General features: G+C 53.8%; 2 protein-coding genes across 2 annotated transcripts; both read left to right on the top strand.

Moving 5' to 3' along the window:
* Window positions 1–1,082: 1,082 nt before the first annotated feature.
* N0V96_008813 (uncharacterized protein) lies at window positions 1,083–2,603 on the top strand (the record flags this gene model as incomplete). The annotated part of the gene is made up of 2 exons (XM_053188745.1): window positions 1,083–1,530; window positions 1,600–2,603. 2 exons carry the CDS (start codon window positions 1,083–1,085, stop codon window positions 2,601–2,603), a joined length of 1,452 nt encoding a protein of 483 aa, XP_053053511.1.
* Window positions 2,604–13,728: 11,125 nt separating this feature from the next.
* Window positions 13,729–15,174, top strand: N0V96_008812 (uncharacterized protein; the record flags this gene model as incomplete). Its single annotated transcript, XM_053188744.2, has 1 exon — window positions 13,729–15,174. The coding sequence occupies one exon, from the start codon at window positions 13,729–13,731 to the stop codon at window positions 15,172–15,174; it is 1,446 nt and encodes a 481-aa protein (XP_053053510.2).
* Window positions 15,175–15,238: the final 64 nt, after the last annotated feature.

Below are 15,238 nucleotides of genomic sequence, written 5' to 3'. Positions count from 1 at the left end.
CCCTTTTTCTTTCTTTCTTACTCGTCTCTCAAGTCTGTTCAAAAGATACCTACTACTACAGTACTACTACTGCACTTTGATCTCTCAAAAGGTTGAAAGGACCACGCTACCCTGCATTTCTGCCCATCTGGCATCTCCTGACGGGCATCCTTCGGCACGTGCCTCCCGAGAGTGACACAACCAAACTCGGACTCGTGACGCACGAACTTTCCCACTCCCCCTCAGAGGTCCATCCATGCGACCACTTTAGATCGCCAGGAACGACACTTTTCATCTTTAGTTTCGCTCCGTTCCGTTCTCTCTTTCTTTACCAGCCAGCACCACCACTGCTACTACCACTTTATTATTACCTCATCTACCTTACTAGTACCTTCTTCCCCTTCTTCATCTTCAGCTCCATACTCCGTACTGCTGGTTTAATTATCACGACGCCCAACGCAAGCCCGACTCCTCCTCACAACAAAACTTCCATCCTTCACCCAGACAGCCACCCCTCTCTTTCTCACCCTCTCACACAGTCTCTCTGACTCTTACTCTCTCACACGTGTACAAACTCACACACCTTACACGCACGCGCACACACGTCCATCCCCTTTTAGACGACACAAGCCAACCAACAGAAAGGACGGAATTCCCGTTAATACTCCGAACGTCTTACCCCAACCCGCGCTTAAAAGCTGCTGGGCCGCTTGCTTGTTGCTTGTTACTTGCTACTTGCTGCAGCTGCCCGACCTGCTGGGCCGCCCCCGAATTCCAAAAAAAGAAAGACCTTCCTGCAGGGTGCCCGCCGTGTGCCGCCCTTCGCCCGCGCCCTGCCTGCCAGAAAAACCCTGACGACATTCCTGCCTACCTCACAGGCTCACGACCACAGTACATAACCAACCCGAACCCTTTACGCCACGCCCCCAAGCCGGCCGCCGCAAAACCACCACTTTACGCTCGTCAGCCTCACTGTCGCGTAAACGTACTCCCTTCTTGTCGCCTTGCGTCTCGTCGCTTTCCTATCGCCGCATCCGACTCGTCCACTTCGCTTCACCTGACGCTCCTTTACCACATCTCGTACTACGGTAGCTAGGTTCAAGATGGACCACCTCCCCAAGTTTCGCAGAAAGCCAAAGATCCCGACAATCTCCACCGCAGACGTTAAGACCTCTCCCTCCCGAAACGGTATCGACGAACAACAGCCGCCTCAGCAAATATACCCCTCCACAACCGTCACCGTCACCGGCGGCCGATCCCCCACCCCGACCAAGCCCGGCCTGCGCAAGTCCGCTTTCCGCGGTCTACACCTGCGCAGCTCAGGCAAACGTTTACGATCCCCTCCTCCGGCCTCCCTGCCGCAGTCGCCGCCCCCCGCGATCGTCTCCCACGACGGAATCACTTCGTCCCCGAGGCCAAAAGATAAGGATGGCAGTGGTGGTGGCGTTGGCGCTGGCAGCAAGGACGACTTGGCCTCGTCCGGGAAGAGCAGCCACGAAAGTTTCAGGCCCAAGCCGAGAATACCGGCCTTCCTGAACCTTTCCGTACCAGGTACGAAACCTCCGTCTCGTCGCAGACTGGGAGGCGCGGGTCGGGAACTAACTGCTGGGATCCCTGCAGATTTAGACAATAAGTTCCAGGAGCTTGTATGGCAGGAACGCAACCGTCTGGCTGCCGGCATGGCTCCCGACGCTGACGAGACCACGAAATGGGGCTCTTACAAGCAGGTTGACATGCGCAGAGGCCCGCAAGATCGCTACTTCAACATCAAGCCCTGGAACCACAACCGCATAAAACTACGCGTGCCCGCAGAAGAGCTCGACTACGTCAACGCCTCTACGATATCCCTCTCTTCTCCCTCGAATAAGGAGCTCCCTCCCTTACGCTACATCGCGATGCAGGGTCCGACAGAGAACTCCCTAGACTTTGTCTGGCGCATGATTGCAGAGCAGCTCACAGATCCCGTCGTTATCGTACAGCTCACCAGCTTCTACGAAAACAACCAGGTGAAATGCTATCCTTACCTGCCAATGGACGAGGAGCACGAGCCCTGGGTCATCAACGAGACCGACGGTTGGAGCGACGGCTGGAGTGCTACGCTGACCTTTGACTCTCTCCTGTCCCTGGAGAACGGCGCCATCGAGGTGCGCAAGCTCCTGCTGCGCGTAGGCGACGAGGAAGAGGATCGCATTGTCTGGCACCTACTCTACACCAAATGGCCCGACTTTGGAGTCCCCGCCGTCGACGACCTGTCCAGCTTTTTCACGCTTATGCGTCTGTCGCGCGAGTACAACACGACCTCAGAGAACCCGCGCATCATCCACTGCAGCGCGGGTGTAGGACGAACAGGCACTTTTATCACTCTGGAGCATCTGATGCGCGAGCTCGATGAGGGTGCGCTCGACGACTACGACGGTGCCGGCGAGGGTGACGACCTCATCTTTGCGACCGTCGATGCCCTTCGCGAGCAGCGCCGCAGCATGGTCCAGGCTGAGTCGCAGTACTTATTCCTATACCAGGTGCTGCGCAAGCTGTGGCAGGAAAAGTATGATGTCGAGGACAGTGACGGAGACAGCGAGCCCGCAGCTAAGAGGCTGGAGGTTGAGGACTCGTCGACCGATTGAGTGACGTACGCCGGAAAGGACACAAATCCAAATGATTTCGCATATCCTTGAGTCTCTTGTTTGCTTCACTTGAAGAAAATGGAAGACCACAGGATTAACGGCCGGGGATGAAGTACGGAGATACCCCTTTTTTCTTCTTATGGAAAGGTTGAAAGGACATAAACAACTATGATTTGATCGGCAGACTGTGGCGGCATAGCATGTGTAATTTCGATAACTTGTATACCAAAGCAAGCAACAGCATTACCGGGCGTTATGATTTGGGAGCAACAGGGAAAGGGGGGGCCAGCATTGACTGGGCATGAGGGAGCAAGCATACATGCGCGGTGATGGAAATTGTAGGAGTATTCTGAGGCGATGAGGGAGGTTCATGATTCCGGGTCATAGCAAACGGCTCAAGGTTGACGAAGCCTCGAGGGCAGAAGAGGTCCAAGATGGACTTTGAATTATTGTGGTATCTCCGTGACGAGAAGGAAAGAGATATAATAGGAGTTAGTTGCGGTTCGCGTGGGCCCCCGTCCGCCTAGAGCGGACCAGATGGCTGCCCATGAAATACACATTAACCCTCCCTCTATAAGAGCATGAAAGGGGGGCAAATCATCATGAAAGAAACTATTGCATAGACTTCTTATTGTAGTTCACGGCTGGAAGCTGTTGTTTTTCCGTCTCCCATTCTTTTCACCATCTAGGCGTCATTCTCTCCTCCGCCCAAAGACTAATAATGGATTGCTCAACATAGCTTTGTAATGCGCAAAGGGCAGAAGAATGCTACTTCCCCGTCTAGGAAGTATATTTCATGCAACACCTTTGATATCTTGCCCCTGTTAGCCTCTTGATATTTTCAGGCCAGCGAAAAAAACCAAAATTTGTTACTTAATGACATGGGTGACATAAGATAACCTTTAACTACCTGACTGAAGCACAAACTAAAGTAAAGAAGGGGTACAGCTCGACCAAGCTTCTCTCATATCTCGGCGGTAAAGGTCTATTCCAATACGCTGATTTATGAAAGCTTACCTCACCTAACCCCCTTTCACCAACCACAAAAAGCAATTCTTACCAACCGGTAGGATCCGAATGGAGGGACAGAGAGAAGAGAAAGGACGGGGAAGGAAAGGGGGGGCAACATGAATTCTTCAACGAAAAAGCGGGCGGTCGACCGCTATCACCTTCGATTCCTGGCGCTTCTGATGTTCCCTGTTTTATGATGGCTCATATTTCCACGGAATCGGCCTTTTTTTTCCCGCAAGAAGAGAGGTGGATGGACGGGTGGGCCGGGGGTTAGGTGATGTGATTAGTATTAAGGACAACGACGACGACTGTTGACATACTTTGTATCCCCGGGTTGGCGCCATGGCCCCCGAATCCGAGGCTTAGAATAGGCATCAATCAGCATGGCTGCTACATTTCCAAGGCGAAGAGGGAAGAGAGAGCCAACATGATAATGTCGGACCGACTTCAGACTTACCTACACTCGGTCGGCAAAAGACCTCGGGATACGATAGGAATCCTTCGCTCCCTGCCTTCCCCTTAGTGAAGAAGCGGCGTTGGTGAACGGCCAAAACTCAAAATCACGTTTCTTCTTGTCCCCGGTGTCGATAGCGGGGCGCTCTGCGCCCGTTTACGCCTTCATCGACAATTCGACATGGCATGTCACCGTCACATGGGGGGAAGGGAAGCGGGCGGGAACGAAATCCTTCCCCCATCGTGCTGACCGGTTCCGGGGACTCCCGTCTCGGTGTGAGATTTCGAACCGGGGTTGTTGGTCAGCAGCCCTCCTCTTTCCCGCGCCCGGGGTTGGTCGTGGGACGGCACAGTGGTAAAGGAGGGTGGAGGGGCGGCGGCCGTCTCTGCGTCTCTGGGGTACCGGTATTGAAAGGGAGTTTTCGCGAAGGGAAAGATGGGCATGGTCCAATCCGAGCATGTGCTCGCCAAAATCGTCGTCGTCTTTTGAGATATGGAGTACGGAGTACAACGTACAGGCATTAAAGATGACGGCGCGCTCAGCGAGCGGGTGAGGCCGCGCTCGATCTTTACCCCATGCCTCCATGTGATAGTGACGGGAGAAATTAAGATTATGCCAGCCAGTCAGAGTGTAATGGTCCACGAGACCGTCAAGGCAGCATGTTGAAGTACCCAGCCAACATCGGCCAAAAATCAGCTTCATCGGTTAATGTTTCGATACTGGTAGAGTATGGATGTCGTTTGTCCACAAAATTCCAGTGAGTAAACCCAACAGTCCGAACTTCTGTTCTCGTGATGAATTGCAAGGGGAAAGAGTGACCGGATAAATTGAGGCCCATAAACGAAGCGGGCTCGCGGGATTGGGAATCCTTGTCTCCTGCAACGGTGGGTGATGAGACCCTTGTTAGACTTAGCTGGGCTAAGGTCCGGTCACCGGAAGTGAAGCGAAAAATGAACCAGATATGAACATGCTCGGTGAACGTACGTCGAAGGCTTGCTACCGAGCACCGAGTACCATCCTCCCCGGCGTGCGTTGGCTTTGGTGAAGACCATTCGTAGCCCCGGCTGGTGGTCAATTATAAGTATCTCTCGGCCGGTTTTGATGGACACAAGTGGAAAAGATGAGATGAAGGATGGCTTGGATGATCCGATGTGGACCTCGGAAGTGTGGACGATGGAGGCATTTCGGACCGGCGCGGCTAATTGAGGGCCGGTTTGTCTTGGTATTCCCGGGGTGTCGTTGTGACCAGGTCGCCGTGCTTGTTGGAGGCTGGAAACACATCGATTACATTTGGATCCCCCGCTGTCTCTTATGGCACTGAAGCATAGGAAACCACTTGTTTCTGAGGGCGTAAGATTGCAACTTTCAGAATATTCGCATGCTGCTTTGGCCCTCCCTCTCCCCGGCAGTTGTGTAACCGTCGTGGGAACCTTCGCTTCTTCTTGAAAAGATGGTGACTGCTAGCGCATTCCGTCAGCCTTTGAAAGTGACCAACACCTTGAGAAAGATTCGAAGAATATAAGCTATAGTGCAGTGATATCCTGTGCCGTTGTTACACGGCAGAAAAGCACGGAGCATGTCGGGCTACTTGATGCGAGGTGCAGCGCAACTCATCACAAGTTACGAGTTACAGCGGTAGGGTGGTGGGGAGACAAGACGAACCAGCAAATGAGCGGCCCTTTGGAAAACCCCAGATCCAAATATGCAGCCGGGGCACGGAAGCACGAGTTGGAGGGCGCAGCCGGCTGTTCTCTTTTGCCCGCTGCGGTTCAGCCAGCGCGCTGCGCATGTACGAGACAGTCGGCATACTTCCTACAGCTTGCAAACAACACCACAGAGGTCCAGTTCTGGGAATGATGATGTCGGGAATGCTACCGTCATGTGCAGGTTGACGTCCAGTCGCATGCGCCCTCAAACCAGCGTGGTATGGACCATCCGGAGATGTCTGTGAGTTTTCCTTCGCTCATGACTGGCATAGAACGGCGCCGGTACGCTCACCGAAGCGTGGGCCTGACACATGGTAGCGGCGCATTGAGAGCTGCAAGGTTAGACGGCCACACCAGCCAGAACGAGCATCTCTCCCGTTGAGGACCGAGAGCGAGTCGATCTCCTTAACCCCGGGCTGGCTAGACGCTGCCATGCTTAGTGGCTTACACTACATGCTACTCCCGGCTGCTGCTCTGAAAAGCGAGTCTCTTGTAAGACTATCATCATCGTGACAGGCTGCGGCCTGAAAGAAGATGGGCAGGCGTAGAAAAAGCCAAAACGAGAGCAGAAGAGCAGGGCAAGTTCCGATTGAAGCAGTGTTTGCGTGTGTGTCAAAATCTCGTACCTGTTTGAGGGTGTCCCGGTAGTGAAGATAGTGACAGTCTTTCGATGCCTACCATAAGTCTCTTTGAATCCTTAATTCCGGATCACGGACGACACTTTCCGCGAGGGCCGGATCATAGAGCTTGAGCTCAGTCAGGCCAAGCGCTCAAGCGTCGCGCAGGTTTTGTAACTTAGCCCTTGCCGCGGCGGGGCCACGGAAGCTTTCCCCAGACAACTCAATATACAAAAATCAAGGTCAGCGGAAGGTTTGAGCGGTGGACATGACAGCAGAGGTGTGTGAGTGAATGTGTGTGTGTGGATGCAGGCTGATGATGGTATGGGTGAGATGAGTTGGCCCAACGGGCGGCAGTCGGAACCAGAAGCGAGGCTGTATTGGGACAAGAGGAGGGCAAGGCTCCATACGGCAGGGGTAGTTGGTCGTCTGGAGAGAGGCCACGATCCGTGATGCAGGTTGCGAGATGTCTTGGATGGGTGGTGTTGAAGTGAGGCCAAGTTGAGCGGTGAGACGACGTGTAATGAGGGAGTGTAGAAGCAAGTCAGAGAGACGATGGGATGAGATCGAGTCGGGACCATTTCTGTCAGTTGTCTGATAATCTGATTTGCGGATAAGAGAAAGCATGAAGTCGAGATAAGCGGTCCAACTACGACTTGTCCGCCAGCGTAGGTGAGGGGATCCGGGGAAAGGTAATTGCAGTGAACTCACAGCTGCGAAAGGCATGTGTCGAGTCTGGGCGTTACTTTCCGACTAGCCGGAAGACTTTCTAAATCTCTCGAATGTTGCTGAATCCACCAGGTTTTTGCGGCGTTATCTATGGTTGTAATAGCCAGCAGCCGGATGCGGATAAGATTTGGAGTAGCAGAGTGGTTTGTGATTGTACTAAAAGTGATTGGAGGGTTGCAGAGATGGGTGAAGAACCGGGACATGGCGATGTTGGAAAAACTAGAGAGATCCCGGCCCAAAGCGACGTCGCAGCTCAGCTGAGCTGATGATATGTCTGCCATGTAAGCCCACCCCAAAGTAAGCGGTGACGAGGGTGTTGAGGCTCCAATGCACGTCTACACCGCCGTAGCAGTATGCGGTATGACGGAGACTGCCATTATACGCAGAGACCGTGTCGTTTACTCTCCTAAGCTCAACGACACAACACGTATTCTTTTGTTTCCATGGGTGGTCCAAGTCTTCGTCCATGCTCAGCCCGTTGAAAGACAGAATCAATCGGGACCAAGGACCAGGATACCGGTCCAACAATCACATGCTTGGCGTGGGTATTATATTCGTACTACAATGATGATTGAGGATCTTTGCAAAACAGGGGTTGAGACTGGGGTCAAATGACAGGGCCGGATCTGAGCATGATGAACGGAAACACAAAGGATCGCTATGCCGCCGTGCTGGCGAAAAGACTTGGGATGGCTGGATTGAGTTTGCGGGACGCGGTGGAATCTTGTCGAGTTTCTGTAGTCTGTACGTAGATTGTGAGTGTGTCGGACATGTTTTCGTCTGGTGTTTTTGATACGTGAAATCCCAATGTCCTTTTGCGGTCGAACGAGTCAAGGAAGAAGGCGCTAGTACATAATGCCGCCGGTAATGTTTCCGGAGCAGCGTAATTGAGCAAGGAAGAGACTCAGGAGAGACAAACGCTGCCCGTTGGATCTTTGCTGGTTAGGGTTAGCGCCAGCCGCGTTGGAAGTTTGGAAGTGAACCTGGAAGAGTGAAAGGAGGACTTGCAGGGCAGGCCGCAGACCAGCTTTGCGTTTCCTATACAAGGTACGGGTATATAGTTAAATCACGATGACAAGGCGATGCGGTCAGTCGAGCAAGTGGAGAGGCGGCAGTGACAACTGACAGCCTGGGGCTAAGCAGGGCTAAGGTAGGTCGAAGGGAATCAGGAAGTGCTAACCCGAGTGCTAGGCTACCTTGGGCACATGTAGCTAAGGCAGGCCGGCTGCCATTTTCTGGCGTCGGGTAAGGTGGATGTATCATGGATCAGGATGGAGGCATGGACCGGGAGAGAGAAAGACAGAGGCCAAGACAAGCTTGGCTGGTTCCCGATCCCGAGGCGAGTTGCAACCGAAACGCCTGAGTTTGGATAAATGAGATGTGCAGCTTGAAATGGAGCTGCAAGGTGAATGGAAAGGCTTGTGGTAAGGTGAAGGTGCTAAGGTAAGGCATGGAAGGTAGCCGGACGTCTGGGACCCTACGCGCCTACCTTACCTTACCTTACCTTACATTACACCTGCGCCTGCCGCACTTTGCTGCACCTGCTCGTTTGCATTCGCACCGCGGCACCGCTCTCGTACTTTGCACCGATGAAGCAATGCTGGCGATCCGATGGCGTCCAATGACAGGTCCCGTTTGGGTCCATCAGGTCAAGATTGGGAATTTAGGAATGCGCAGATGCAAGTTGTACTTTCCACGTGAGCTCTGAACCTGTGAAACCTCCACTATGTATCTGAACGGAACGGAAGGCGCGAGTGACGAGGTCCCGACCGCAGTCCGCGACTCCCCTCCACTCCGTACCTTAGGTACTTTCCATTGCCTTACTCCGTACAAGAAAGAGCCCCGCATTACCTCAACCCCTCCTTCCCGACTCTCACTCGTGCGAAACCAAACTCCAGACTGATGCGCGAACTCGACACTCGAGAGGGAAGGAGCACCTTTTGGTATGATGGGATCCTAATTTTCCATCGCGACGACGACACAAATTTGACAAGGTCTCCCACTCTCTTCTCCTCACTTGCCCCGTTCATCGACCAAGACCCCTACAATATGCCCGAAGCAACTTTTGTGACTTGTCTGGGGGCGGTCAGCAATTTAGCATGCGCCTACGCCTGCCGCCTGCCGCCTGCCTCGGTCGACGCCCAGGTACCCTGCATCTGAATACCCAGAAAGGGAAAAAAGAAGGGAGAAAAAGAAAAAGTCCACCAGGAAACGACAGAAACACCGAGAGTCCAAACGGAACAAGCACCACAAGCCTCGATCCCCCTTTTTTTCCCTTGTGCCCACGGAAAACGCTACTCGGCCGATGGCCGCGGTAAGACACCAAAGTTATTGAAGGTATTCCGTACCTCAACTCTCAACTCGTGTACGGATACAGCTCACGTTTTGCCAAGCAGCTATTTTCATCCACTTCAGTCACTGCCGCCCTCGGTCCCGTCATCACCAAGTACCGACGGGGTATCCTCACCCGCAAACCCCAAGCCAAATCTACTTGTTCTTCACCTCCATCTCCATCTCCATCTCGACAACAACTCTGCGAGCCATTCCGACCCTGTAGTGGAGCAGACCAGGACCTTGCCCGAAGCTCAAGAACTTTCAACTGCCTGCTTACAGAGCACATGGCGAGGCAATTGGCAACGTCACCAGAGAACCCGCCTTTTTCTTTGCCTGTGCCATCGTCCTGCACCACTGCATTGCACCTCACTGGCGGCCGTGCACCGTTCCTGGTCCCCCAGTTGAAAGTTCCAGCCCACTCGCTAGAATGCTTCTGGAAGATGTGGATAATTCTACCCCTCGTTTGAATTCCTTCCACTGCGCCAAGTCATATCCCAGCAAGCCTGCCACTCGCGGTCCAACTGGGTCTTTGCTTGCAGCCCTCTTGCCCACTATCCACATCCGGCCGACAGGGATACTGCTTCTTTCCGATCAGGGGGGGACACTGAGAGACTGGACTGCTACGGTGGCACGGGTGCTTCTCAGTCCAGTCAGCTGCTTGCGGTTGCGTCGGGTTTTTAGCCCCCCCCCCCCCATTTTCTCGAGAAGGGAAGAGGAGAATAACAAGACAACCCTGGTTTCCCACCGTCGGGTCGGGCAACAAGAGACACGAGGAAAAAGAAAGCTGAACCAGGTCAGGGACATTGGGCTCGGGATTTCTTGGAACGTCGAGAATCCCGAATAACCTACTCAAGAACCTGGGACGCAAAGAAAGCACTGTTCCCTACGAGGCCACAATCACCCATGACCGCAACGGAGAACGTGCGGAGTTTATTTGGCTCTGCTATGCTCTGCTCTGCGCTCGTGGGAGGTTTGTCCGACTTATTCGCGAATAGCTACGCCGTGAAATACTCCGGTACGTTCCTCGGTATCCGTACCCTGGGAACGGAGTTATTTTTCAATTCCTTTTATGACGACCGGCCGGACAATCTGTCTCAAACCGCCTTGCGATTCATAATCGCGACATTCGGAACTTGACCTTACCCTAGCGCCTGCAACTCCATTACCTTGCGGCCCGTATAATGCCTCAGTCGGTTTTGTCTCCTCCACTCTCATTTTTTCTTTTCTTTTGGGATTAGAGACGTTTGACGGAGCAGTTGCACCACAACGGCGCATCTACCTACATTGACGTCTGCAGTAGCTAACGTGCGGTCAAACCATGCTGGACATGCCTAGAAACGAATCAATCACTCGTAATTCCCGGCATGCCTTGGCCTCTGCGACCCCTACTCCGCCGCGAATCTCCTTTGGATGTTAGCGCACCGCTATAGAGCAACGCTTTACATACGAAGAATTCATTGTCTCCATTGAAACGTCCCATTTCCCAGCAAGGCCTCAGAGTCCGTCCCCACTGGCACGCGACGACAAGACGGCTCCGGCTTATTACATACAGAGCAAAGTGAGAGACAATGAACAGCAAATCATAGGAATTCGTCAAAGACTCAAAAAAAGACTCACGAATAGCTAAGGTAAGCCGGGATTCCTTTGGCCAAGGTGGGTCTTGCGAGTTCTAGAGCGAGTCAACAGCCCGGCCCCATTGTCCAGGTCGTCCCACGTCTTGGTCTTCCGGGCCCGGGTCTCTCGTCCATGGTGGTGTTTTCTGTTGCCATGTTTTCGAGTCCCTGGTCGTCGCCAGTACCCAATCGCAGTTGTGTCCGAGGTCCCAGTCCCGAGCTGTCGGCAGCGACCCAAGGCCAGGTACCGATTAACCACGGAGGACCATCTGAGTGGATGAAGCCCACGATAATTATAAGAAAATATTCGTCTTCTACCTTATTGTGTATGTCACGGGGTTGTTTATTTTCCCTGGCGTGCCCCGCATATGAAGAATCGCCTTGACTTTTTTCTCCCCCCTCCCCCCTCCACATGGCCGCCGTTCATCCCACTTGATGGATGAAGAATTATGTGATGTGGCAATGACTAGGCTGAGCTTGCCGTCGCCGCCGACCCGTTGAGGACCTCGTCCACGTCTTTTCCTGATAATCTGTACCATCTTCAGCCACTCAGCATCGAGTCATTACTAGTGCGCGTGTCATTGTCAACCACCATTCTCAAAAAAACCATCGTTGATTAGTCGTATCGAGATTCCATCGTCTCTGTCAGGAATATTGAGGTACCACTGCTAGCACATGGGACTACGCAGTAGCTCAAGACGTCGTTCACCATCTCCCGTCAGTCCCGCCGTTGGTTCCCATTGAGTCTGGCCACCAAGTTCAGACTCAGACTGGGTTGCTTTACCAGCTAGCATCATCGACGACCAACTACACCAGCCGTGAGCCGTCCCATCATTCTACCTAGCTCGCTGGGCAAGACTCCAGAAGTTGCCAAAACGTCCATCAGCATCGAAATCGCCCTGCATCGCATCCGGCCGGGACTTCCCACCCTTCTCATACGACAACGAACCTGCGCTTTCCGGGAACCCCGCCCATCGTTGCTGCTTAGTCTGCGTCTGCGTCTTCTTAGCGTTCGCGGCAACAGCTCTTTGAGAGGGGAGAAAGCAGATCACTTGTCGTCCTCATCCTCGTCCTCGCCAGTGAATAAGGTAAGGTGCCCTACCACTACCTACTGTGCCTAGCAAGTGTCGTAAGTACCCTCCGGTGGTCGCTCGCTCTTTTCCTCTCGGCATCTCATCGCAGTCGCACTTGCACTTACTTGCCTTTTGCCTTGGGGATCGTGGCTACTGCATCCGCACCACACACCTCTCTCACACCCACTTATTCACACACCCACTTTGGACTCGCCTCTGTCTCTCTTACACACTCATTCTCGTTTACTCTTTCAACTCACTCCTCACTTGCTATTCTTTTTCCTCACACGCATACACGCACACACAGAAGAGGCACAAGGTGCGCGCTCACACACGCAATTTATTATTGCCGTCTCGTCCATACACCTTTTCCGAGAAACACCACTTTGATTTTTAATTTTCCCGCTCCGACTCTGCCATTCTCCCAGGCTTCTTCTAATCACTTCTCATTCTCTCAGCCTGCGATCCCGCCGTCCCGTGTGGTACCAAAAAATCGCCCCCAAACGGAAGACCAAAGTGCAACAACCGACCCTTGCTGGGGGTTCTTACGACTTATTACGACAGACGACAGCCTTTCTTTTCTCTTCCCCCCCTTCTAGGCCTGGGCTTTGATTGCGCTCATCTCTTCATTGGCGAAACACAAACATAACCCGGATTTGGCCTGGGGAGAGGGAGTACGTCATGACATCCATAGTAAGTTTGTCTTCGTTCCGTGTCTCCCCTTATTGCTGCGTTGCGTTGCGCTGCCTCTTTATCTTTTCCCACCACCAAAAAAAGGGCTTGCCTACCTGTTTCCCATGGACCATGGACCATGGACCATGACCACCACCTCGGCCAATCTGGATTGCAGCATTTCCTGCTGTCCCTGGCCGTCAAACCTGACCGACCGTCGTCGTGTTATTGGAGAGAGTCGCTCGTTCACCGCCTCACCGCTTCCCGCATATCAGTGCACATCCCCATCCTCCCCGTCTTCCCCGTCGCTCCCAGACACTCAGACAAGCCCGACACGAGACACCGGCAATCAGGATAGCATCCCCCACGACTGGGGCCCTGCCTGTTGCAACCGGCCTCACCTTGCCCAACTTCTCTTCTCATCTCATCCCATCCTATCTACTCCCATGTCTCCATACGCCTCTACGGAGTACGGATACTCGTCCCCTAATTAGCCACCCCTCCATCTTGTCCTCCCCCATCATTTCCAATGCCCAATTCTCATTCACCACCCAGACCCCCATTGAACTTCCCATAAGAAAGGGAGACTGCGCCGCCATGGCCTCTCCCATGCACCATCGCCCTACCTTGCCTCTCACACGTATAACTCTACCCTCGGGCGCATGACACGACTCGCTCTCACATCCTCCCGTCTTCTCTCACATCCACGGCTGATATAAGCTGTTCCCACACCTCGAACCTTTCGTGGCATTGTCATGGCTGCACTTCTTGCTTAATATTTCTTTCCCCCTTGACCTTTGGCAGAGGATCTCTCTGTTGCCAAACACACACACACACCCAAGGCTGTTGTACTCTCACGATGCGTGTCCCGTCGTTTGAGCATACCTTCGCCACTCCTCGCGAACACCCTGCAACCATGAACCAACCACCAGATTCGCTGTCGCTAATGACCGGCCTCCAGCTATGTCTTGCTCACTACTGTGACCAACATGGTCCGACCCCGCTTATGGTCACCGAGGGCCTGCCAGTCCCATGCACAACATGCTTCGATGATGGCGCCGCTGGTTATGCCGATCAAGATCAGCTCCGACCCCGGACCAGCGCCCCAGTCGCGGCTGGATCTCTCAACCAGACCGTGGCTATGTCGGATGCGCTGCGCAAGATGCACCTCAACTCGCATCGCAGTTCGTTCCTGCCTGCCTCCGAAGCTGAAAATCAGATCCAGCGCGCCGCCATGCTCCGCGCCTCTTCAGCAAACTCTACCACGAACTCGCCAGCGTCCCCTCTGTCGCCTTCCGCAATCGAGACCCCACCCGAAAGCCCCCGCCGGATATCGGAGCAGCAGCAGCAGCAGCCAAGACGAGATTCGAGTTTCCGCCGAACCTACGACGACTACGTTACGAAGCGCGCTGGCCCTTGCGAGAATTGTGCGTTGACGCTACCGCAACGACAGGGTGGCAAGGATAAGAACGACTTGAAGGCCGAACGTGGCCCTACATTGCGCACTCGCGCTCCTTACGCCAGGGTATACGGACAGGCATCGCCGCCTACTTCTCAGGCATCTTCTGCTAGTGACACCGATGGAGAAAGCCAACCCGAACGAATGCACCGACGAGCAACGGGCTCTACAACAACGCGGTCGAGCATGTCATCAGGCAGACATGTTAGCCACACGCACTACCTCGACTACACTTCGACCCACGAACCCCTCATCCCAGCTTCCTTCTCGATAGTGCGATCCTCGTGCTTGCGAACCCTTTCGCTGGAAACGTTACCCCGCGCCCCGGCAAACCCGACCCCTAGTGCATCACCGCAGTCAAGCAACCTGCCAGCCTTTGTCACGACACACAGCGCTGGGGCAGCAGCTTCTGGTGGTCCCATATTCTTCGGCGATCCAGTCAATGGCTACACAACAGCCTACATCTTTCGTATCCCAGATATGCATGCCCGCGGCCACAAGCGTGTGTATGCATTTCTGGCTCTTAGCACACACAAGGAGAGGCTGGCGATGAAGACGTTTGGTTTCATGGCTGCCGCTTTCCGCGATCTTGCTTCATGGATTCAGCAGTTGGCGGAGGCTGAGGCCGAAAAAGCTGCCGAAGCTAGCCCCCTCGGAGGCTCCCAGCACCACAGCTCTTATCCTACAATGATCAAGCCTGAACGTGAAGGACAAGACCGTGGTGGCAGCAGCTTCCTCACAGGAGGTGGCGGCTTCTCAAGGAGAATGGGCGGTGGTCCCGGCGGTGTCTCACTCAAAGCTCGAGGCCTTGCTGAACTTGTCGGCATGCCCGACTTCTTTATTGAGCTGCATGCCAAGTTTGTGAAGCTTATGCTTGAACTTGGCGTAGCGCTCAGCTCCTAGGAGCTGCAACGGCAGCAGCACACATACGTTCACAACAGAGAATCACTGCCTATGTCATCAATTC

This window comes from Colletotrichum fioriniae (genome assembly GCF_027942845.1).
Source record: "Colletotrichum fioriniae strain IMI 355084 chromosome Unknown scaffold_11, whole genome shotgun sequence".
NCBI lineage: Eukaryota > Fungi > Ascomycota > Sordariomycetes > Glomerellales > Glomerellaceae > Colletotrichum > Colletotrichum fioriniae.
The sequence above is the reverse complement of the archived record's forward strand: the minus strand, read 5'-3'. Positions and strand labels throughout refer to the sequence as shown.